Source organism: Monodon monoceros, unplaced genomic scaffold (assembly GCF_005190385.1).
Source record: "Monodon monoceros isolate NGI ecotype Baffin Bay Population unplaced genomic scaffold, NGI_Narwhal_1 Super_Scaffold_2, whole genome shotgun sequence".
Classification (NCBI taxonomy): domain Eukaryota; kingdom Metazoa; phylum Chordata; class Mammalia; order Artiodactyla; family Monodontidae; genus Monodon; species Monodon monoceros.
In genome coordinates, this window is record NW_021703776.1 from 68,059,646 (window position 1) to 68,083,100 (window position 23,455).

A 23,455-nucleotide genomic window follows, 5' to 3' on the forward strand; every position below is an offset into this window, starting at 1 on the left:
CTGCGACTACTGCCAGAAGAGAAGAAGCATAGCTGCAGGAGCAAAAGCAGACATTGAGAGGAGCAAGGTCCCAGGGGACTCGGGAGGGAGGAAGATCCTGAGGGAAGCAGGAGGAAGAATCAGCCTTGGAGGGGAGGAGTCTTGCCCCATCCCCTGAGACAGGAAGCAGGAAGGAAGGGAAGGATGCAGATCAGTTTGCAGATGGCAGAGGAGAGAACACAGGAAGTTAAGGAAGTTCCTGTCTGATGGCTTCTGTTTTCTCTGTTAAGGACACGGGAAGTGGTGAGGTAGGCAGAATGGCACAATCTTGTCGATAGCTCTTGTGGGGACTGAGAGGGGGAGCTGATTAGTTGGCCTGCAGTGTGGATGGTCCTGCTTCTATACCCATCAGGCTGATGCTAACCTATAGGAACTGTATAATTCCCTCCACTAATTAATGTTTAACCACCTAAGGAGGAGTAGAGGAGGGGGCAATGTTGACAGACTGATCTAGGGCTGGTTTTTACTTCCCATGCAGGTACAGCAGAACTAAAGATTAAGGGATAGTCTGAATAATAAAAAGAAGAAAGTGAAGTCAGGTGGGGGGGTTTATTGGAGCAGAATAAGACTGAAAAATAGGTAGAGTATTAATAGAAAATTGGAAGGTTGAAAGGCTGCGGTCAGGATATCAAGAATTTACGATTTTTGATTAGAAGTGGCTCTGGATGATCTCATTCATCCATGCATGCATCCATCCGTGCACCCATGCATGCATGCATCCAGTATTTATTTAGCACACATGGGCGGTCCTGTTGGCTGGGGATGAAGGATGGCCAAGAGAGACCACAGTGAAGCAGAACACAAATGAAGGTCGCTAGAGTTGAAGTGACCAAGAAATAAGAGGAGAGGGCACCGGACAGGTCAACCAAAAGGAGGAGACAACTTTGAACTAGGGGCTAGGCTGACTGTAGGAAAGGAAACAGCCACCCACCACCCCATCCTCCCCTCTTCTTTGCTGGCCAGGAATATCTATACAGGTAGAAGGCAGTAACTAGGATGGGTAGAAAGTTGCAGCACTGTATGGAATGAGCCTTATGGAGGGCAGGGAAGCTCTTTACAAGAGGGTGGAAAACCAGCATCTTTAAAGGCACTGGGGCATTTAGAGACGTCCAGACACTAGACACAAAGCTTCAGAAGATGAGCCCTCTCTACTCCAGAGGCCACACAGGAAGCTCTCTCGGCAGGAGAGCCAAGGGTTCAGTTGAGACAGAATGAAAGGGCTTCCTGCACGTCACATTAATAGCCTTCAGTGTTAAGACCAAGTCCACTTACGAAATTATCTTAGACTTTTTTTTTTTCGGCTTTGCTGGGTGGCATGTGGGATCTCAGTTCCCTGGCCAGGGATCAAACCTATGCCCCCTGCAGTGGAAGTGCAGAGTCCTAACCACTGGACAACCAGGGAATTCCCCCATCTTAGTCTTTTTTAGCCTTTTTTTTTTTTTTCCTGTTCAGCTTCTGTGTTCAGTTTGGCATGCTTTCATGCTAAACTTACCAGGTTATCTACTTTTTAATTTAATTTTGCAGGTGTTTACTATTTAATTTTTCTCACAGTGTGTAATAAAACAAGGGTTATATGACCGATTCTCCTATGCCCAAGCCCACGGTGGACAGATGTGTTTCAGGCTTGTCTAAGATCTACTGATCATGGTTACAGGGGCGTCTCTTTCAGAATAGTTGGAGCAGCATGCAGAGTTCTCTGGAGAGCAAGATGGGTGACAAACCTATCAGTCTATCTGAATTTTTCAGATTCCTCTCATGTTTTTCATTATACTTATAAATATAAACATGCTCTAGGAAAGGGTAAGTGGAGAGCAACGCAATCTGAGAAATCTACCTCAAAGACGGTAACAAGTGCAGAGGGGCTGTGCTGGACTTCCATGGACTAAGTGAGGAACTGCAATGTAGCATAAGAAACTGAAAAGTTGCAGGGAAAAAATAAGAGCCACAAAGTGTTTATGAACAAACTTTTAGGGAGCAAAAGTGAAATAAACAAACTCATAAAAAGACTCTTGCAATCTAGGCCATACATTAACTTAATCCCTTTCCAACCAGGAAACATGATCATCCTCTATTCAGCTGACTTCTCATCTGGCCCTTCTCTTGCTCAGAAGCAATAGATCCCACTCTAAGGGATCAGATTCTCTACCGAGCAAAACCCCAGGCTGGCTGAGTTGGGTCACTTGAGCCATAGTGGTGTTAATCAACAGTAATGAATTTGCAAAACTCCAATTTCTTTAAAGGTAGATTGTATTATTATTATTACTTGTTTATGCATACATCCTAGACCTGACGGTATTTTATTTTATTTTTAATTAATTAATGAATTTATTTATTTTTGGCCGCATTGGGTCTTCGTTGCTGCGCAAGGGCTTTCTCTCCTTGCGCCAATTGGGGGCTACTCTTGGTTGTGGTGCACGGGCTTCTCATTGCAGTGGCTTCTCTTGCTGCGGAGCACAGGCTCTAGAGCGCAGGCTCAGTAGTTGTGGTGCATGGGCTTAGTTGCTCCATGGCATCTGGGATCTTCCTGGACCAGGGCTCGAACCCGTGTCCCCTGCATTGGTAGGCAGATGCTTAACCACTGCGCCACCAGGGAAGCCCCTGACGGTATTTTAGAACGTACTTCTAAGAACTAAAAATCCTTCACTGGAATAAGTCAGAATGGAGACTTGAGTGCACAGCTATTAACTTTCTATCCTCCTTCTTTGGATTCTCACACTATTCTCCTTAAGAGACTTGACTTCCAGAAAATGAATTATCTTAAGCTCATTATTTCAATGAGCTTAACTTGCTTTTCTTAACTTTAACTTTTCTTAACGTGCTTTCCAGCAGGTAGCTGGCGGGGGGTAGCCAAAAATATCCCTACAAAGTTAAGAAAGACAACAATCCTACCGGAATGCGGCAAAATAACAGAACTTAGTAAGATTAGATACTGTTACTAGCAAGTTAGCAATTCCAAAGACAGGTTTTGGGTTTAGCCATCAAACACTTGGAGATATTACTGATGTTCTGAGAGCTGAAAAGGGACTCTGGAAGCACAAAATCTTTAATGCTGACTAATCAAGTTCTTTCACTTACCTTCCTAAAGCTGTAGCATTCAGATTTTTGTAGATTTCAGAGTTTATCTCCATTGAACACCCCTCCAAACTTATTATCAATCATGTAAAGGTGAAAACGACCTTGAAAGGGAGCTTTGCCCTTAGAATTCTTTAGCTCCTGCCATAAAGGACGAGTCCAGGTCCTTGCCACACTACTGTTAACTCTGTGAGAACCATTTCCTTAAAACACACTCAGAAGAGGAGTCCAGCCATTGTCACAGAGGGAGACTATCTCTTTCACAAATTTTAGGCCCAAATTAAGCTATTAAACAGTCTGCAACACAGCAGCTTTTTTTCTTGGCTCACCACAGGATTGAGTCTTTCAAACTAATACCTTACACAAGGAGCAAGTAGATTTTAAATCTAAATAGCCTACTATGAGCCACAGTTATTCTCTGTGTCATATCTACAAGGAGTTAAGGACACTTTATTTAAAAGCATTTTTTTCCGTCTTTCATCAACCTTAGATTTCATAGACAGTATCTGTCAATGAATGACATGGAATATGGTTTATAAAGATCTGAGGCAATTAATGTTTCTTCAAAACCTTACCATTAACAATACTGTCAAGATTTTATGACAGAAGAATGGCCTTTAGTTAGATCAATCTCCATAATTAAATGGTATAAAACAAAGCTAAGTACAACTTTCTGTCTCTTCTCATTTTTACTTTATCAAAATGAAGATTTTAATGTTTTTAAATGACATGTGCCCCTAACAAAACCTTTAAGAAATGTAAAAATACTTTTGTGTCCAGGAGTCCCACTGGGTCCTGCTTGGTTTCAGTAAGGGCTCGGAGCCAGGCATTTTACATGCACTTATTCTCCCAGTAAAACTGAGTGCTAACCCTGACTCTGTTCTGAAGACAGGGAACAGGTTCAGAGAGGTCACTGGGGCTGAAGCCAGGCAGGATTTGGGGGGCACTCAGGATCCTTCTGATGGAGCTCTGCATTTGAAGCCTGGATGCAGGAATTTTCAGAAGAGGATGGTGCTGTGCATGATGGCTCTTTGGCTTGACAGACAGACCCTTGAGTCACAAAGGACACTTTGATGTCACCCATGGATTTCCCTGTATGCTGCACCGACACATGGCACGGTGTCCTACTTTTCAGAGAGGAGATCTCAGAGGATTCTTCTCTTGCTGCCATTGCTGAGATTTTAGAGGCCACGGCTTTCAAGTACACTGAAACTGGGGGCGCCTTCAAGATGGCGAAGGAGTAAGACATGGAGATCACCTTCCTCCCCACAAATACATCAAAACTACATCTACACATGGAATAACTTCTCCAGAACACCTCTTGAATGCTGGCAGAAGACCTCAGACCTCCCAAAAGATGCCCTCAGGTGACCTACACTCAGAGGCAGCGCGAAATTCAAAGCTGAACCCCAGGAGCTGTGCAAACAAAGAAGAGAAAGGGAAATCTCTCCCAGCAGCTTCAGGAGCAGCAGATTAAATCTCCACAGTGAACTTGATGTACCCTGCAACGAATCATCCCAACATTGAGGCGGTGGCCTTTGGGAGCAACTGTAGACTTGGAGTTTGCTTTCTGCATCTAATTTGTTTCTCGTTTTATGTTTATCTTAGTTTAGTATTTAGAGCTTATTATCACTGGTAGATTTGTTTACTGATTTGGCTGCTCTCGTCCTTTTTTAATTTTATATATATATATAATTGTTTTTTTCCTTTTTATCTTTTTGTGAGTGTGTATGTGTATGCTTCTTTCTGTGATTTGTCTCTATAGTACTGCTTTTGCCATTTGTCCTAGGGTTCTGACTGTCTGTTTTTTGTTTTGTTTTTGTTTTAGTATAGTTTTTAGCACTTGTTATCATTGGAGGATTTGTTTTTTGGTTTCGCTGCTTTTTTCGTTCTTTCTCCTTTTTTTATTACCTTTTTTATTTTTAATAACTTTTTTCTATTTTAATAACTTTATTTTTTAAATTTACTTACTTACTTATTTATTTATTTATTTCCCTCCCTCCCTCCCTTTTCTTCTGAGCTCTGTGGCTGATAGGGTCTCGGTGCTCTGGCTGGGTGTCAGGCCTCAACCTCTGAGATGGAAGAGCCAAGTTGAGGACATTGGACCACCAGAGACCTCCCGGCCCCACATTATATCAATCGGTGAGAGCTCTCCCAGAGATCTCTGTCTCAACACTAAGACCCAGTTCCAGTCAACGACCACCAAGCTACAGGGCTGGACACCCTATGCCAAACAACTAGCAAGACAGGAACACAAAACCACCCATTAGTAGAGAGGCTGCCTAAAATCATAATGAGTTCAGAGACACCCCAAAACACACCACCGGGTGTGGTCCTGCCCACCAAAAAGACAAGACTGAGCCTTATACACCTGAACACAGGCACCACTCCCCTCCACCAAGAAGCCTACACAACCCACTGAACCAACCTTAACCACTGGGAGCAGACACCAAAAAAAACGGGAACTACGAACCTGCAGCCTGTGAAACGAAGACCCCAAACACAGTATGTTAAACAAAATGAGAAGACAGAGAAATACACAGCAGATGAAGAAGCAAGGTAAAAACCCACCAGACCAAACAAATGAAGAGGAAATAGGCAGTCTACCTGACAAAGAATTCAGAGTAATGATAGTAAAGATGATACAAAGTCTTGGACAGAGAATGGAGAAAATACAAGAAACGTTTAACAAGGACCTAGAAGAACTAAAGGGCAAACAAACAATGATGAACAACACAACAAATGAAATTAAAATTCTCTAGAAGGAATCAACAGCAGAATAATGGAGGCAGAAGAACGGATAAGTGACCTGGAAGACGAAATAGTGGAAATAACTACTGCAGAGCAGAATAAACAAAAGAGAATGAAAAGAATTGGGGACAATCTCAGAGACCTCTGACACAACATTAAATGCACCAACATTTGAATTATAGGGGTACCAGAAGTAGTAGAGGGATAAAAAGGGACTGAGAAAATACTTGAAGAGATTATAGTTGAAAACTTCCCTAATATGGGTAAGGAAATATTCAATCAAGTCCAGGAAGAGCAGAGAGTCCCATATAGGATAAATCCAAGGAGAAACACCCCAAGACACATATTAATCAAACTATCAAAAATTAAATACAAAGAAAAAATATTAAAAGGAGCAAGTGAAAAGCAACAGTTAACATACAAGGGAATCCCCAGAAGGTTAACAGCTGATCTTTCAGAGAAAGTCTGCAAGCCTGAAGGGAGTGGCAGGACATATTTAAAGTGATGAAAGGAAAAAACCTACAACCAAGATTACTCTACCCAGTAAGGATCTCATTCAGACTTGATGGAGAAATTAAAACCTTTAGAGATAAGCAAAAGCTAAGAGAATTCAGCACCACCAAACAAGCTTTACAACAAAAGCTAAAGGAACTTCTCTAGTCAGGAAACACAAGAGAAGGGAAAGACTTACAATAACAAACCCCAAACAATTAAGAAAATGGTAATAGGAACATACATATCAATAACTACCCTAAATGTACATGGATTAAATGCTCCAACCAAAAGACAAAGACTGGCTGAATGGATACAAAAACAAGACCCGTACATATGCTGTCTGCAAGTGACCCACTTCAGACCTAGGGACACATACAGACTGAATGTAAGGGGATGGAAAATGATATTCCATGCAAATGCAAATCAAAAGAAAGCTGGAGTAGCAGGTCTCATATGAGAAAAAAAATTTTTTAAATAAAGACTATTACAAGAGACAAAGAAGAACACTACATAATGACCAAGGGATCAATCAAAGAAGAAGATATAAAAATTGTAAATATTTATGCACCCAATACAGGAGCATCTCAATACACAAGGCAAATGCTAACAATGATAAAAGGGGAAATAAACAGTAATACAATAATAGTAGGGAACTTTAACACCCCACTTTCACCAATGGACAGATCAACCAAAATGAAAATAAATAAGGAAACACAGCTTTAAATGATACATTAAAAAACATGGACTTAATTGATAGTTATAGGACATTCCATCCAAAACAACAGAATGCACTTTTTTCTCAAGTACTCATGGAACATTCTTGATTTGTGACCCAAGCTATGATCTAGCTTGGGTCACAAATCAAGCCTTGGTAAATTTAAGAAAATTGAAGTCATATCAAGTATCTTTTCTGACCACAATGCTATGAGACTAGATATCAATTACAGGAAAAGAGCTGTAAAAAATACAAACACATGGTGGAAATAATACAGTACTAAATAACCAAGAGATCATTGAAGAAATCAAAGAGGAAATCAAAAAATACCTAGAAACAAATGACAATGAAAACACGATGACCCAAAACCTATGGGATGCAGTAAAAGCAGTTCAAAGAGGGCCGTTTATAGCAATACAGTCCTACCTCAAGAAACAAGAAACATCTCAACCTAACCTTACAACTAAAGCAATAGGAGAAAGAAGAACAAAAAACGCCCAAAGTTAGCAGAAGGAAAGAAATCATAAAGATCACAACAGAAATAAATGAAAAAGAAATGAAGGAAGCAATAGCAAAGATCAGTAAAACCAAAAGCTGGTTCTTTGAGAAGATAAACAAAATTGATAAACCATTAGCCAGACTCATCAAGAAAAAAGGGAGAAGACTCAAACCAATAGAATTAGAAAGGAAAAAGGAGAAGTAACAACTGACACCACAGAAATACAAAGGATCAAGAGAGATTACTACAAGCAACTATATGCCAATAAAATGGACAACCTGGAAGAAATGGACAAATTCTTAGAAAAGCAAAAGCTTCTGAGACTGAACCAGGAAGAAATAGAAAATATGAACAGACCAATCACAAGCACTGAAATTGAAACTGTGATTAAAAATCTTGCAACAAACAAAAGCCCAGGACCAGATGGCTTCACAGGTGAATTCTATCAAACATTTAGAGAAGAGCTAACACCTATCCTTCTCAAACTCTTCCAAAATATAGCAGAGGGAGGAAAACTTCCAAACTCATTCTACGAGGCCATCATCACCGTGATACCAAAACCAGACAAGAATGTCACAAAGGAAAAAAACTACAGGCCAATATCGCTGATGAACATAGATGCAAAAATCCTCAACAAAATACTAGCAAACAGAATCCAACAGCACATTAAAAGGATCATACACTATGATCAAGTGGGGTTTATTCCAGGAATGCAAGGATTCTTCAATATACGCAAATCAATCAATGTGATACACCATATTAACAAACTGAAGGATAAAAACCATATGATCATCTCAATAGATGCAGAAAATGCTTTTGACAAAATTCAATACCCATTTATGATAAAAACCCTCCAGAAAGTAGTCATAGAGGGAACTTACCTCAACATAATAAAGGCCATACATGACAAACCCACAGCCAATATCATTCTCAATGGTGAAAAGCTGAAAGCATTTCCACTAAGATCAGGAACAAGACATGGTTGCCCCCTCCACCACTATTATTCGACATAGTTTTGGAAGTTTTAACCACAGCAGTCAGAGAAGAAAAAGAAATAAAAGGAATCCAAATCTGAAAAGAAGTAAAACGGTCACTGTTTGCAGATGACATGATACTATACATAGAGAATCCTAAAGATGCTACCAGAAAACTACTAAAGCTAATCAATGAATTTGGTAAAGTAGCAGAATACAAAATAAATGCACAGCAATCTCTTGCACTCCTATACACTAATGATGAAAAATCTGAAAGAGAAATTAAGGAAATACTCCCATTTACCATTGTAACAAAAAGAATAAAATACCTAGGAATAAACCTTCCTAAAGAGATAAAAGACCTCTATGCAGAAAACTATAAGGCACTGATGAAAGAAATTAAGGATGATATAAACAGATGGAGACATATACCATGTTCTTGGATTGGAAGAATCAACACTGTGAAAATGACTATACTACCCAAAGCAATCTACAGATTCAATGCAATCCCTATCAAACTACCACTGGCATTTTTCACAGAACTAGAACAAAAAAATTGCACAATTTGTATGGAAACACAAAAGACCCCGAATAGCCAAAGCGATCTTGAGAAAGAAAAACGGAGATGGAGGAATCAGGATCCCTGACTTCAGACTATACTATAAAGCTACAGTAAACAAGACAGTATGGTACCAGCACAGAAACAGAAATATAGATCAGTGGAACAGGATAGAAAGCCCAGAGATAAACTCATGCACTTGTAGTCACCTTATCTTTGATAAAGGAGGCAAGAATATACAATGGAGAAGAGAGAGCCTCTTCAATAAGTGGTGCTGGGAAAACTGGACAGCTACGTGTAAAAGTATGAGATTAGATCACTCCCTAACACCATACACATAAATAAACTCAAAATGGATTAAAGACCTAAATGTAAGGCCAGACACTATCAAACTCTTAGAGGAAAACATAGGCAGAACACTGTATGACATCAATCACAGCAAGATCCTTTTTGACCCACCTCCTAAAGAAATGGAAATAAAAACAAAAATAAACAAATGGGACCTAATGAAACTGCAAAGCTTTTGCAGAGCAAAGGAAACCATAAACAAGATGAAAAGACAACCCTCAGAATGGAAGAAAATATTTGCAAATGAAGCAACTGACAAAAGATTAATCTCCAAAATATACTAGCAGCTCATGCAGCTCAATATCAAAAAAACAAACAACCCAGTCCAAAAACGGGCAGAGAACCTAAATAGACATTTCTCCAAAGAAGATATACAGATTGCCAAGAAACACATGAATGTATGCTCAACATTACTAATTATTAGAGAAATGCAAATCAAAATTACAATGAGGTATCACCTCACACCAGTCAGAATGACCATCATCAAAAAATCTATAAACAATAAATGCTGGAGAGGGTATGGAGAAAAGGGAACCCTCTTGCTCTGTTGGTGGGAATGTAAACTGATACATCCACTATGGAGAACAGTATGGAGGTTCCTTAAAAAACTAAAAACAGAGCTACCATATGACCCAGCAATCCCACTACTGGGCATATACCCTGAGAAAACCATAATTCAAAAAGAGTCATGTACCACAACCTTCATTGCAGCTCTATTTACAATAGTCAGGACATGGAAGCAACCTAAGTGTCCATCAACAGATGAATGGATAAAGAAGATGTGGCACATATATACAATGGAATATTACTCAGCCATAAAAAGGAATGAAATTGAGTTATTTGTAAAGAGGTGGATGGACCTAAAGACTGTCATACAGAGTGGAGTAAGTCAGAAAGAGAAAAACAAATACTGTATGCTAACACATATATATGGAATCTAAAAAAAAAAAAAATGGTTCTGAAGAACCTAGGGGCAGGACAGGAATAAAGACGCAGACATAGAATTGGACTTGAGGACACGTGGAGGGGGAAGGGTAAGCTGGGATGAAGTGAGAGAGTGGTATGGACATATATACACTACCAAACGTAAAATAGATAGCTAGTGGGAAGCAGCCGCATAGCACAGGGAGATCAGCTCGGTGCTTTGTGTCCACCTAGAGGGGTGGGATAGGGAGGCTGGGAGGGAGATGCAAGAGGAGGAGGTATGGGGATGTATGTATACGTATAGCTGATTCACTTTGTTATACAGCAGAAACTAACACACCATTGTAAAGCAATTATACTCCAATAAAGATGTAAAAAAAAAAAAAACAGAGAAAACTTTCATGTGAACCACTGAAAAGGAAGAAAAAACAGAAAGAAATGTAAAAATAAAGTCGTTGTTAATATTTTAGGACATCTTTCCAAGCATTGCTATGCACATATATACATGTGGACATGCAGTTAAATAATTTTATAAAAATGGTCTTACACTAAATGTATGCATATATAAAATGCTGTTTATCAATATATTATAAACATTTTTCTATGCACATAAAATTTTTCACTAGACATTATTTCAATAACTATGTAGTATTTCATTCATTATATGGATATAACTAACTCATGTATCTAACCAGACCTATGTTATTGGTAATTTAGATTATTTTCAAGTTTTTCCATATTTTAAGGAATCTGTATTGATCATCATTGAATCATGTTTGCTTACCTTATCTGATTATCTTCTCCCAATAAATACCAAGATGTGGAATGGCTGAGCCAAAGGATATACACATTTAAAATATTGTATTGCCAAACTGTCCTCCAGAAAGACAATACTATTCACATTTCCCTCTATGAATGCAAGAGAGTGTTTGTTTCCCTTTAATCTTCTTTGCCAATTCTCAGTTTTAAAAGTCTTTACCAACCTAATAGGCCAAAAGATTTCTCATTCTTTATTTAACTTACATTTCTTTGATTATTCATATATTTATTTTATATACTTGCATTTATTATTTTTGAATAGCTTGTTTGTAGCATTTAGCGAATTTTTTCTTTTTTTTTACTTATTTGTGATAACTTTTGGTAAACTGGGAATAGTCCCTCTTTGTAAGCTGTGTTGCAACCATGTTTCAGTTTATCATGTGTCTTTTAGCCTTGATTATGATGATTTTATCAATAAAAAGGTTTTAAACTTTATTTAGCCAAAGTCACACATTTTTTTGTACCTGATTTGTAACATTTGAGAGGCATCACTAGAAAGGCCCTCTTTACCTAAACTTTCTAAAAATGTTCACTCATAGTATGTAGGCTCTTACAGTTTTATTTTTTACATATAATCTGGAAATTGCTTTGGTATAAGAAGCAAGGTAGTGATCCAGCTCTTTATTTTTCCCTCTAACACCCACTGTGGTCATCTCAACACCACTTATTAAATGGGCTATTTTTTTACCCAGTAATTTGAAATCCACTCGTCTCCCTAACTTTCTTTGTTTTTTTCGTTCAATTTTTCTTTAATTAATAAACTCCAGGCTGCAATCAGGAGGCTGTGCTCCTTCCTGCCATGGCAGAGGAAGGATAAGCATTATGCTCATAATATGGTTTTATAATCATAACCTGCAAGTGGCCTTAAGCTGAAACTGAACTTCTTGGCTCAGTGCTATGAAAAAGAAAACCATGGCATCAACTAGACGAAAAACATAAGATGTTATGCTTGGCAGGTATTCCATACCTCTTTAAGCAACAATAACCCTAATTATAAGACAACTCAGCTACTTAGGGTTTTTCTGTGGAGCTAATGCTTCCTGATGGATCTACACAATGTAGGTCTGCCTCAAATTAGATGATCTACAGATACCATCCTCAGCCTCCTTTGTGATGGAGAAAGATCATTGGGAACACCTGCCGTTTAAATTGTTGATGCTCAAATAAATTTTCATAATGCTTTATGGATTGTAATTCTAGGTATTCAGTGAAAATTTGTGGAAGGGCTTGAGATGATTCAAAGCTCTACTTCTGAGAAAAATGGTTCTGCCAAAGGCACCACAACAGGCCCCTGGTAACGGAGTAAAATGATTGTCTGGGAATCAATACCAGTTGGACACCTAAATGCTCACATGGAGAAGGAAGCTCTGCTACTTGTCCTCCTGGTATTTTAAGTATATGGGTATCTCTAATTAGCAAGTAAGAATCTTGGTGTTATTCATACTAGTTTAGAGGAAGTCAACCTGAACTTGACTGGAAACTTAACACCTGCCCAAAAAACACCCTCTGACCCACAGGTGAGAGAGCCCACATGGTGAAATGCCATAAAGAAGTGATTTATTCTTCTAAATATTATTAGGAAGCTAATGATAACCTTAGCTCTTGCCTTTTCTGTGTGAAGATTTAATGGTATGCAGAGGCAAGATCACAAACATTCATATCAAGTACCATTAATGTCTTTTGGAAAACTGTAGCTGAAGACATTGGCTGTCATGTTACCCATATCACATAAAGGGGCCTCAGACCTAAAGGTGATATAAATAGATTCTCAGGTGTCTAGTGCATTTAGCTCCTCTGTTTGCTTTAGTGGTTACTCTGTTTTAAAATATTTTTTCTTTGTATTTTAACACTGTGAGCGCCTTTAAGTCATTTTTGAAGTCTAGAGCATGTACGTGTCAGAAATGGAGGGACTTTAACTGTTTTGTTTGCCACTATATTCCCAGTCACTAGAAGAGGGCCTGCCCTGCAGTTTGTAGTCAATGTGTTGAACAAACAACTAGAAAATAAACGATTCAAGAAATATACACATACATATACATACACAAACAAAAATTGCCAGGTGTGTTGTACAGGGACACTGATTTTACTAGCAATAATCCGAAGGTAAAGAAAGTTTTTGTTTGTAATCTTCATTCATTCAGTATATCTTCACCGCGCATCTGCCGCATGCCAGAACCCCTCTGACACAGTTGTTGCTCCTGAAGGGCTCATATATCTACCAGCGTTAAGTCAAGGGATCACCAGACAATCATGGGACAATGTAATGAGGACAATGGTAAGAGGTGTGTGCAGATATCCAGGGAACTCATGGGAGTGCACTTAGCCAACTGGAAATCCAGGGAGCAGGGGGCTGTGGCGTGGGGACCATTCTCCTGAATAAAGGTTCTGGCCAAGGTGTGCCTCTGTGGATGAGGAGGTGTCAGTTGCGGGGAGACAGGGGGCGGCAGGTGTGCCAGGAGTGCAGCAGGAGGTGAGGAGCCAGAAAGAGCTGGATGTGGCTATGGCATCAGGTAGACGACCGGAAGTGGTGAGAGGTGAAGCAATAGGGAAGAGGCAGCCTGACACATGCTAAAAGCCTGCAATTTTCCCTCTTGGCAATGGGGAGCTTTTCAGTGGGTTTATATCAGAAAGGGGCCTGGTGAGATCTGCACCTTAGATGGGTCGCCCTGGCTGGCTGGAAAATGGACTAGAGGGAGATAAGGTGCAGGTCGGCAGGACTAGTTAGCCCAGGTGAGAGCTGACAAGAGCTTGGAATAGCATGTGCTTACAGAAATGGAGAAACGCAAAGGAGAAATATTTTGGAGAAGATCATGTACTTTAATTCTCTCTTTCATAGTTGCTAGTGTTTTTATTCTATACCTCATTATTACTGGTATTCTCCGATAACTTCTAAGGATCTCTTGTTTTGTGAGTTTTCTTTTTGTTGCCTCCTACACTATCCTTTATTCCAAATGTTTTTATGACAATTGTTGATGCAAAAAATAGAAAGTAACAACCACTAAAGTTGTCATGACAAAGAACAGCCATTTCTCTGCTTGCTTATCGAGAGCAGCAGACAAGAAAAATGTAAAGCTGACCTTGATAAATTTGCTTCTGGGGGTATACAGATCTTCAGATAAGAAAGCAGGTATTGGGAATATTTAAAAATTTATTTGTAAGGTTTATCTAATCCTATCACAGCAAGGGAAAGGACTTTAATGTCACCCTATAGACTTACCCAAATACCTACACTTCAATTAAGATGAAAAAATAAATCATTTTAAAATAGGTGTTAGAATATGACAGAATATAGAGACAATATTCTCAAAAGATACTCTCCCTGTCAGCAATCTTCCAGAAGAGTATCTTTGCAGTCATTTTTTTCTCTTTTCCACAGTGAGGATAAGACAGTGAGCTAATAATTCAGCCCTGTTTTTCACAGCTGCCCCCAATATCTGACTGACGTTACCTTATGCACAATGAGCTCATGAGTGCCATCTGGAAGAGTCCTACCATCTTCCTGCATCAGGGGGACAAAGGAGAAGCCAAACAACTTCTTCTCTCCTTTCTCCTTTGCTGTAGGGGAAAAAAAAATTAGTCAATTTTTTTGAATTAATTGAAGTATAGTTGATTTACAATGTTGTGTTAGTTTCAGGTGTACGGCAAAGTGATTCAGTTATATATATATATTTTTTTCAGACTCTTTTACCTTATAGGTTATTACAAGATACTGAGTATAACTCCCTGTGAAAATTAGTCAATTATTTAAGTGTATGCTTACACAACTGTGCTCAGATACATAGACTGTGACGATGCGTGATCATCAAGAAATATACCCCCCGACACACACACATGCCAGCTCCTTTTACACAATGAAGAGCAGCTTTTATGATGGGACCTCTGTGTAAAGTAGCCACCCTCTAACCCCATATTCCTGCCTTATAATCTGCAAGTTACACTCCTTGACTAATTTGCTTCATGGGATTCACTATCTGAAATTATGGTGTTTTTTTGTTTTTTTATATTTGTGGATTTCCTGTTTCTTCTCCTCACAACCTACCCTCCACTCCTGAACGTAAGCACCATGGAGGGCAGGATTCTTGTCTAATTAAGTTAATCTACGCTTGGTCTCTCAAAGAATGCCAAGAACATAGTAGGTTCTCAGTAAATGTACAGTAAACAAATGAACGAGTGAATGAATGAATGTGAAATGCAATATTTTGCTTACTCCTCCTGGAAAGGGAGGCTCTCAGCTCTGCTTTGGTCCATGACAGAACTCTCCCTACAGCCACATGTGCAAACACAGAGCCCTACGGAAGCCACCTCCTTGGAATAAGGCATGCTGAAAGACATAAACAGCATTCTATAGTTTGATAAGAGCTTACTGCAGTAGTATTCTGGAAGTCAGAAATGAGGCAATGAGGTTTTCAGATGCCTAATTGTGAATTACAACAGCTAGAAATGTCAAGGGTCATTGGCAATTGTTTATAAAGAAGGAAATTGAGATCTTACAATGTCAGGTAACCTGTTCTAGATCTCTTCAGTACCACTGCAGTTCTTTCCACACACCTTCTTTTTCTCCAAAAATGGAGAAAGCATGGAAAGAACCTGGTTTGTTCAACTGGACCCTCTCCTTGTATTTAGACGTGTAGGGAAGAGTTGCAGGGCTGGCAGCCATTATGGGCTGGATGGTTATTCTCTCCCACACAAGTGCGTAAGTGGAGGTTATACTTGATAGAGAAGTCCAGCTTTGGGATGCAGTAAGACCCTCACTAGAGGTGTCAGATATGGTGATCCTGAGGATTAGACAAGAGGCTCTAGCAACAAACACATTGCTTCTGGAATTTAACCACAGGGACATGGAACCCTGCACAGAGAGTAGTAATTCTGGCTGGCTAGCTTAGGCCCCTAGCACGAGGACATCTCTGAAAATGTGATTATAGCAACGGTTCTTCTTTTTAAATCATTGATTTCAACCCCAGAGGTAAACTGGGGAAATATCAGTACTCTTTAAAGTTAAACAAAAGTCACAGCAAAGATCTCTGGGAAGAGATTTCTATGTCAATGAGCGTGCTGGGTATGGAACTTATGATTTAGGGGAGAAGACTTATTTACAAATAATTTTCTAAGTTGTCATTTTGGTGTGGTTTTTGGTATTCAATTCAGAAAGATAAAAAGAATCCAAGATGCATAAAATTAGCAAAGATAAGGAACAAAGCAACAGTTTCCCCAAATTTGCCTTCTGCTATAAAATAAAAATAAATACCAAACAAAGTTTAAAGTGCATGGCCTTTTGTCCTGAGCTATTAGATCAGGATTAATAAACTGAATGGACTGTTACGTATAATATGCATAACACGGTCCCCTTTTACTAATAAAAACCCTGAGTTCATGGATTCTACCTCCTAACTTTTCAATTCATTCTTTCTTGTACCTCAACTCCAACAATTCTGCCCCCTGGGACCCCCAGTTTATTGACCCATCCCTCCATCCCCTCCACTCCAACTTCCCATTTCTGTGGTCCATCATTTCTAATCACTTCCTTGAAAATACCCTCAACCCCTCCCCCCTCCACACTTCCACTAATAACACTGCACCCTTGTAAAATCCAATTTGTGGCTCATTCCATGCCTACACTAATCTAAGTTTAATTAACGTGCACTAACCACAAAAGCGCCCCGGGATAGGCAAACTTCCTACATTTACCTAATAAACCCACGCTTCTACTTTTCCAGAAAATAATTTCATCCAGTCTCCTCTCCTCTCAACCCTCCAATACCTTGACACTTCCCTCACTTTCAGCTCATGTAGAGAGAATTCCCACATGCCCTAGCATCCACCTATTACCCACCTGCATCTGTCTTCCTGTACTAGGTCTAAACTGCTCTTACCCAAAGCGAATTCTTAACCTTGCGCACCGGGTCCCTTGCTCCTTCCCCAACTCAAGGACACTGCTCCTACAGCTGTCCCCACTCTTCTACATCAGTTTCTCCTCTCTACTGAATGATTTCTCTCTAACAAACATGATTTAAATGCTCCATCTTAAAAAAGAAACCACCAAAAAACCAACTTCTGGCAACCCACTTTTTTTTATAGCTACTATCCCATTTCTCTGCTCACCTGTATTCTTTATAGCAAAGTTTCTCAGAAGATTTGTCTATACTCACTGCCTGCCCTTCCTTTTCTCCAGCTTATTCTTTGACTCACTCCAGCCAGGCTTTCAACACCACAAATCCACTAGAACAACTTGTCAGGTTCAGTGACCTCCATGATGCCAAATCAGGTGATAATTTCTCTGTCCTTATCTTATTTATCACTGGCACCTGACACACCTGATCAATTCCCTCTTGAAAAACTTTCTTCATTTAGTCTCCTGGATTCTATTCTTCCTCGATTCTCCTTCAACCTCACTGGCTATTCCTCCTTAATCCACATAACGGCTACTTTACATTCTCCCCAAATCTAAAGGTGTCAGTGCCCCAGGGATCCATCCTTGGACTTCCCTTGCTATCTAAACTTACTTAGACATCTCACCAGCCTCATGGCTTTGAAAATCTTCGACATCTGTGATGTGCTGGAGCTGGCCTGTACTGGCTCACAAGAGCTGGCAGTGTACATCTTTCCCCAACTCCAAGATCAGTGACGTCATGTTGGCAGCTTGAAATTGACCATGGTGGGAGTATTTACCCCATGGAATCAGCAAATGCTATAATTTAGGGCTTCCCCTCCCCTCTCCATCACCCTGAGTGCTGGTTAAATATTTACAGCACACCACTGAACTATATGTTCTCATTGTCAAGTGTAAGTCTTCAGCTTGGATCTCATTCAACTGCCTAGTTGACACGTTGAATGTCTAATAGACTTCTCAGCCTTAACGTATTTAAAATGGAATGTTTGACTTCTGCTCTCCAAACAGATTCTTCCTGTTGTCTTCCCCACTTCATTAAATGACCACTTCATAATGAGGCCAAAATCTTGGGGTCAACCTTGAATTTTCTCCTTCTTTCACATCCAATCTGTCAATAAATCTGTAGACAAGAATCAAACCATTTAAATCTCTTACTTTGAGGACTACATAAGCCTCCTAAATGGCCTGTTCCCATCTGGCCCACCTACAATCTATCATCCATATCGCAGCCAGACTTATCTTCAAACTAAAGCCTCTAATGCCTCTTCTCACTCCAAATAAAGTCCAAAGTCCTTCCCATGACCTAAAAGACAATAGGGGATCTGGCTCCCCTGCTACCTCTCTGGTTCTCACCTCCAAACTCTCTCACTTGCTCATTCTGGCCTCCTTGTTATTCCTTGACAGTGCCAACCATGCTTCATGCCAACCATGTTTCAACCTCAAGTGTTTTATACTTACTGTTCTATATGCCTGAAATATTTTTTCCCCAGATTCCCCAGATATCCAGATGCCTGAAATATTTTTTCCCCAGATACTTCACTTCTTTTATGTTGTTGTTGACACACCTCTTTATCAGAGAGGTCTATCCTGACTGCCCTATGTAAAATAGCAACATAGCACCGCTGCGTTCTAGCACCTAACTCCAGTTTAGTCTTCTTCACTGTATTTAACGCTACTTGATACATTATAGATTTATTTGCTCAAGTGTTGTCTGTCTTCCCTCTCTAGAGTGAAAGATCTGAGAGGAGGTATTTTGTTGTGTTCACTGATGTATTTTCAATGCCCAGTAAAATGGTTGACATACAGCAGGTATTTAATAAATATTTGTTTCATGAACAAATATTTTAAAATAAATACATGTACACACAAAGAACACTTGGAAGTTCATGTGATAAAATGACTACACTGATTATTTGTAGGGATTTTCTTTCTTCTTTACATGTTGCTGTTTCTTCTGAATTTTAACAATGAACATTAAAAACAAAACAAAACAAAACCCTGTGGACAATGTTTGAAGTACAAGGACAAGATGGCAGAGATCTAACAGGTTCTACTGAAAATCACCTTTAGTCCAGTTTCCATGTTCTGAGTTATAGTAACTTTCTCCAAATGTTCTTTCTCCTTTTTCTCCCATTTCACTTTTATTTTCCTCTTTTTCCTCCTTAAAGCTCAAAGCTCATATTAGGCCCAAGTGAGAATTTATAACGAAGATTGGTGGAAGGAATGGTATGGCACCATGGAAAGTCCTTTATTTTTTCTCACTTTAAATCCTACCCATGAAACTCTTCTAGGAATTTGGAAGAATGGTAAGACCCTGCTAGCCATCTCCCTATATTCTGAAATATCCACAAAAGCATAACTTGTGGAGCTTCTGAGCTAATTCCAAAACATTCCAAAGTCCCAACAACAAGACAAAGTCCTTCTCCTCTCCCTGAATCTTGGGCGAGTTACATAGCACTCAGGCGAGGTCACCGCATATCTACTGGCAATGCCTCCATTCCTTTCAGACTGGAGAGGAGCCTGCTGGCTGCTTCCCCAATAATGTGATTCTTCTCTATCTCTTGATTTTATTTATTTATTTATCTATTTATTTATTTATTTATGGCTGTGTTAGGTCTTTGTTGCTGCACACGGGCTTTCTCTAGTTGCAGCAAGAGGGGGCCACTCTCTGTTGCGGTGCGTGGGTTTCTCATTGCAGTGGCTTCTCTTGTTGCGGAGCATGGGCTCTAGGCGTACAGGTTTCAGTAGTTGTGGCGCACAGGCTTAGTTGCTCCACGGCATGTGGGATCTTCCCGGATCAGGGTTCGAACCCACGTCCCCTGCATTGGCAGGTGGATTCTTAACCACTGTGCCACCAGGGAAGTCCCTCTCTTGATTATTATACTGTTCTTGAAGCAAGATTCACCAGAACCTTCTCTGGTCACAGTGTACACTACCAGAAGTGCACACTTCTGGGGCACAGGGAAAACCAGAAGATCCCTGGACTGGGGGCTGGTGGAGGCAGGGAGTGGGGGCTTCAGAGGGTGGTAATGAATGCAAAAGAATTAAAATAGAGACAACAGGAAATGATAACTTTATGGATAAGTAATGTCCACATGAATACATCCTGTAACGTCTGTGTCTTGGGTTTTTTAGATCTATAAAATGGGGAAATTACTTCACATCATCTCTAAGACCTGTTTGAGTTGACATTACTTGATCCTCATTTGAATACTGTTTGAGAATGCACGGTGATGTAGATATATGCAAATCAATATGAATTGGAGCCAATCAGAGGCTTTTCTAGTGACTTCACATGCCTAGGAAAGTCCCCGAGGGTACCCCTGAGCTGTCTGAGAGCTGGATCAGCTCTTGGCTGGAGAGACAGCAGATGGGTCAGGACTGCCTAAAACCACCTGAGCCAGTCAGGTCATTACTGCTGCATCTTCTCTTTCTATCTAGTCTTTCCAGACTGTGAGAGTGATGAACTGGTTTTTATGAAAGTGACCAACTTAAGAAGAACCCTGTAGATTTCCATAGGTATTCTGTTTCCTTTCCCTCCTGCATCTATGTTTCCACAAAGGTCATTGGTTCTTCAAGAAGTGAGCCCATTCACCTCCCAGGACTTCACTCACCTTCGTTTCTCTCTTGTGGAGGTCTCTGGCTTGTCACACACTTCCTACAGATTAGCCCACACTGTTGTTTCAGCTCAGTTAGCAGACTACCCAGCACAACAAAGCCATGGAGACAATCCTGCCAAACACTTACTGGAACAATGCCGGAACTCGAAGCGGATGTGCGCTCCCCTGAATTTATCCACAGGGATAGGAAGTTTCAGTAGCTCAGACCACCTGGGACTGTTGTTATGATAAAGCACAAAGGAGTGGTACTCGCTAGCTGGTGGCTCTCCAGAGCCAAAGGAGATAAAATCCTAATAAAGGAAAAATGCAGGTTAAAGACAGCTTCATTTCAAGATGATGTGGGGAGGAGCAGAGCAATTGCTCTGCTGTATCTGCCTGCTCCTCAAATAGCACTTCAGGTGAAATTACCTCCCCAGCTCTTTACAGGCCTGTTTCTACACTTGCTTCTGCTGACAGGCTGTGTCTGTTTCATCCTGAGGCTGGTCTCCCAGGGTCTACTCGGCTAAGGGTGGACCTCAGTGACATGAGTGAGATGGGCAACTGTGTGCCCAATTTGGAGTCAACTACATGATAAAATTCTCAACCTGCTACAGCCAAAAGCCTGTTCTGTGCCTTCTTGTAAAACTCACTAAGCCCCGGGCTCACATGAAACACTTCTTCCATAAAGGAACCTGATATTATAACCCCAATTAGTAAGAGCTTAATCCTCATGCCCTATTTTGGTTAAAATGAAAATACATAGGATGACCTATGATTTTTGTTTTGTTTTACCAATTGCCAAAAGCAAAAGTATGCATCTTCAAAACTATGACAGATGAAAGGGGAAAAATGAAATGGCATAAAAATGCTGCATTTAAGGAGTAGCTGTTAGGAGGACACTGCTGACACAAACAAACTGTAAAAGCCTTTTTTTTTCCTACTTTCTTTTCTGAAAGGCATTTTCATAATTAAAAAAAAAAAAAACTACACAGGGGTGGAAAAGAAAAATAAGATTGGAAATACTGCAAATCAGAAATTAACTGATCTCATTAAAGATGAACCCAAAGCAAGGATGTGGAATTGTTTTACCACAAAGAATCCAGCATTAACGTACCTTCAAGGTCTGGCCGCTACTCTCTACAATGAACATCGTAACTTCCACATTTCTGGCCACACTCTTTCCTCCTTTCTCAAATTCTCCCCTTTCTATAGTGATGTATAAATCATTCCGCATTTCACCTAGTAGGAGAGGAAAATTGAAACCATGTTATATATAGTAAAAAGTGTAATAAAGTACTCTATCAAGAAAAACTTTAGTTCATAAAAAATAGTGTTATAGCATACATATAAAAGTAAAATATACAATATTTATACTTTTATAGAAAGGTCCCCACCCTTACTACCAACATCCAAGAAAAGCAAAGGCCAGCTTCTGCTAGTCTGAGTTAGCAATACTGAAGGTGCACATTTAGGAGGACAGTACTGGGCCTGGGTAGGAAGGTGTTGTCAAATTTCACCATTTTTCAATATTTCCCTCATTTCATTTATGAGGTGCAATTACAAAATGACAGCCTAGCAGGGGTGGCTCAAAGAAACTAGTCTTAATACTTTATAGTCACAGCATTTAGAGAAGAAGAAATACCTAAATGCAAGAAAATGATCGGACTGCAAAGGGTACAGTTACAATTTAAATCTTTTCCAAAATTCGTGGATGAAATGACCTCACTACTGGAAGAATCCAGATTAGTGTTTATGAACACAGATGTAGAATAAGTCAGTCATACAGACACACTTGGCTTAATATTTCTTGCCATCAAGCTATAAAACAAATGAGAAAGGCCCTGGATTCAAACTGACATAGTCTATGTACACATATATCATCTATTTTTGTTTCTCCATTAGCTATTTATAAACTTGAATGCTTTTTCATCTTGCCCCCCTTTCTTAGTCCTGCAAGAAAAAATTAGAATATAATGCCAACTAGCAAAGCGAGGCAAACACACTTGGCAGCATGCTTTGATCTCTCCTGTAAGAATTAAATTAGGGGTAAGCAGTGAGTGGATACGGACATGAGAAGTAAGTAAACCAAGTGTGGCTAGAAAGTTTTTGAAGGTAAATGTTGGTGAGGTTGGCAAGGTTGAATTTACTTAACATAGCTTTCAAACAGTTGAAGGCCCAAACGCAATATATTTTTTTGCTAATAAAAAATCTCTCCTTAAGAAAGTAAATCACCAGAAGGAACAATAACCATACAAATATGCCCACACCTGGGAAATTTCTCAAACTTCCTGACCAAAGTGTTTATAAGAAAGTACCCTAGCTTTCAAAAACATGGAGGAATACAGGTGTGCCTGGTCACCTTCCTTCATAAAGACCAACTTTTAATGAGAACATCATTTGCAAATGACTTTGGCTGAACAGGAAACAGATGGGCCATAAAAGAGAGAAACTGAATAAGTTCTAAGAAGGATGATGTCTCACCCACCCTTTACAAAGAGTATATAAGGAATACATTAGTGGAAACAACTAATACAGTGGTCTCTGTCTTATGAATTTCTCAGTACTCTCACACAACTCATACATACTCTCATACAAATCAACCTGGAAAGGCAGTGAACTTGGAATTCCAGGAGAAAAGCAACGTATTTCAACACATGTAAAATTATATGCTTTGAAGGTTTTTTGTTTTAACCATATCCACTAAAAAAAAATTTTAAGAGAAAATGGTCCAGTAAATTTTACAAGTTTTCTAGTTTTTTTATAACCCAGTTCAT

At 39.7% G+C, this 23,455-nt stretch overlaps 1 protein-coding gene across 1 annotated transcript in view; it reads right to left on the reverse strand.

Moving 5' to 3' along the window:
- The window catches only part of DOCK4 (dedicator of cytokinesis 4), a 480,919-nt gene that overhangs the window by 149,896 nt on the left and 307,568 nt on the right, over positions 1-23,455 (reverse strand). Inside the window, exons 14-16 of the mRNA XM_029233259.1 lie at positions 21,796-21,920; positions 20,830-20,992; positions 14,644-14,750 (exon numbers count right to left, since the gene is read on the reverse strand). Of these exons, the coding sequence (XP_029089092.1) occupies positions 14,644-14,750; positions 20,830-20,992; positions 21,796-21,920 (395 nt within the window). The remainder of the gene's footprint in view (positions 1-14,643; positions 14,751-20,829; positions 20,993-21,795; positions 21,921-23,455) is intronic.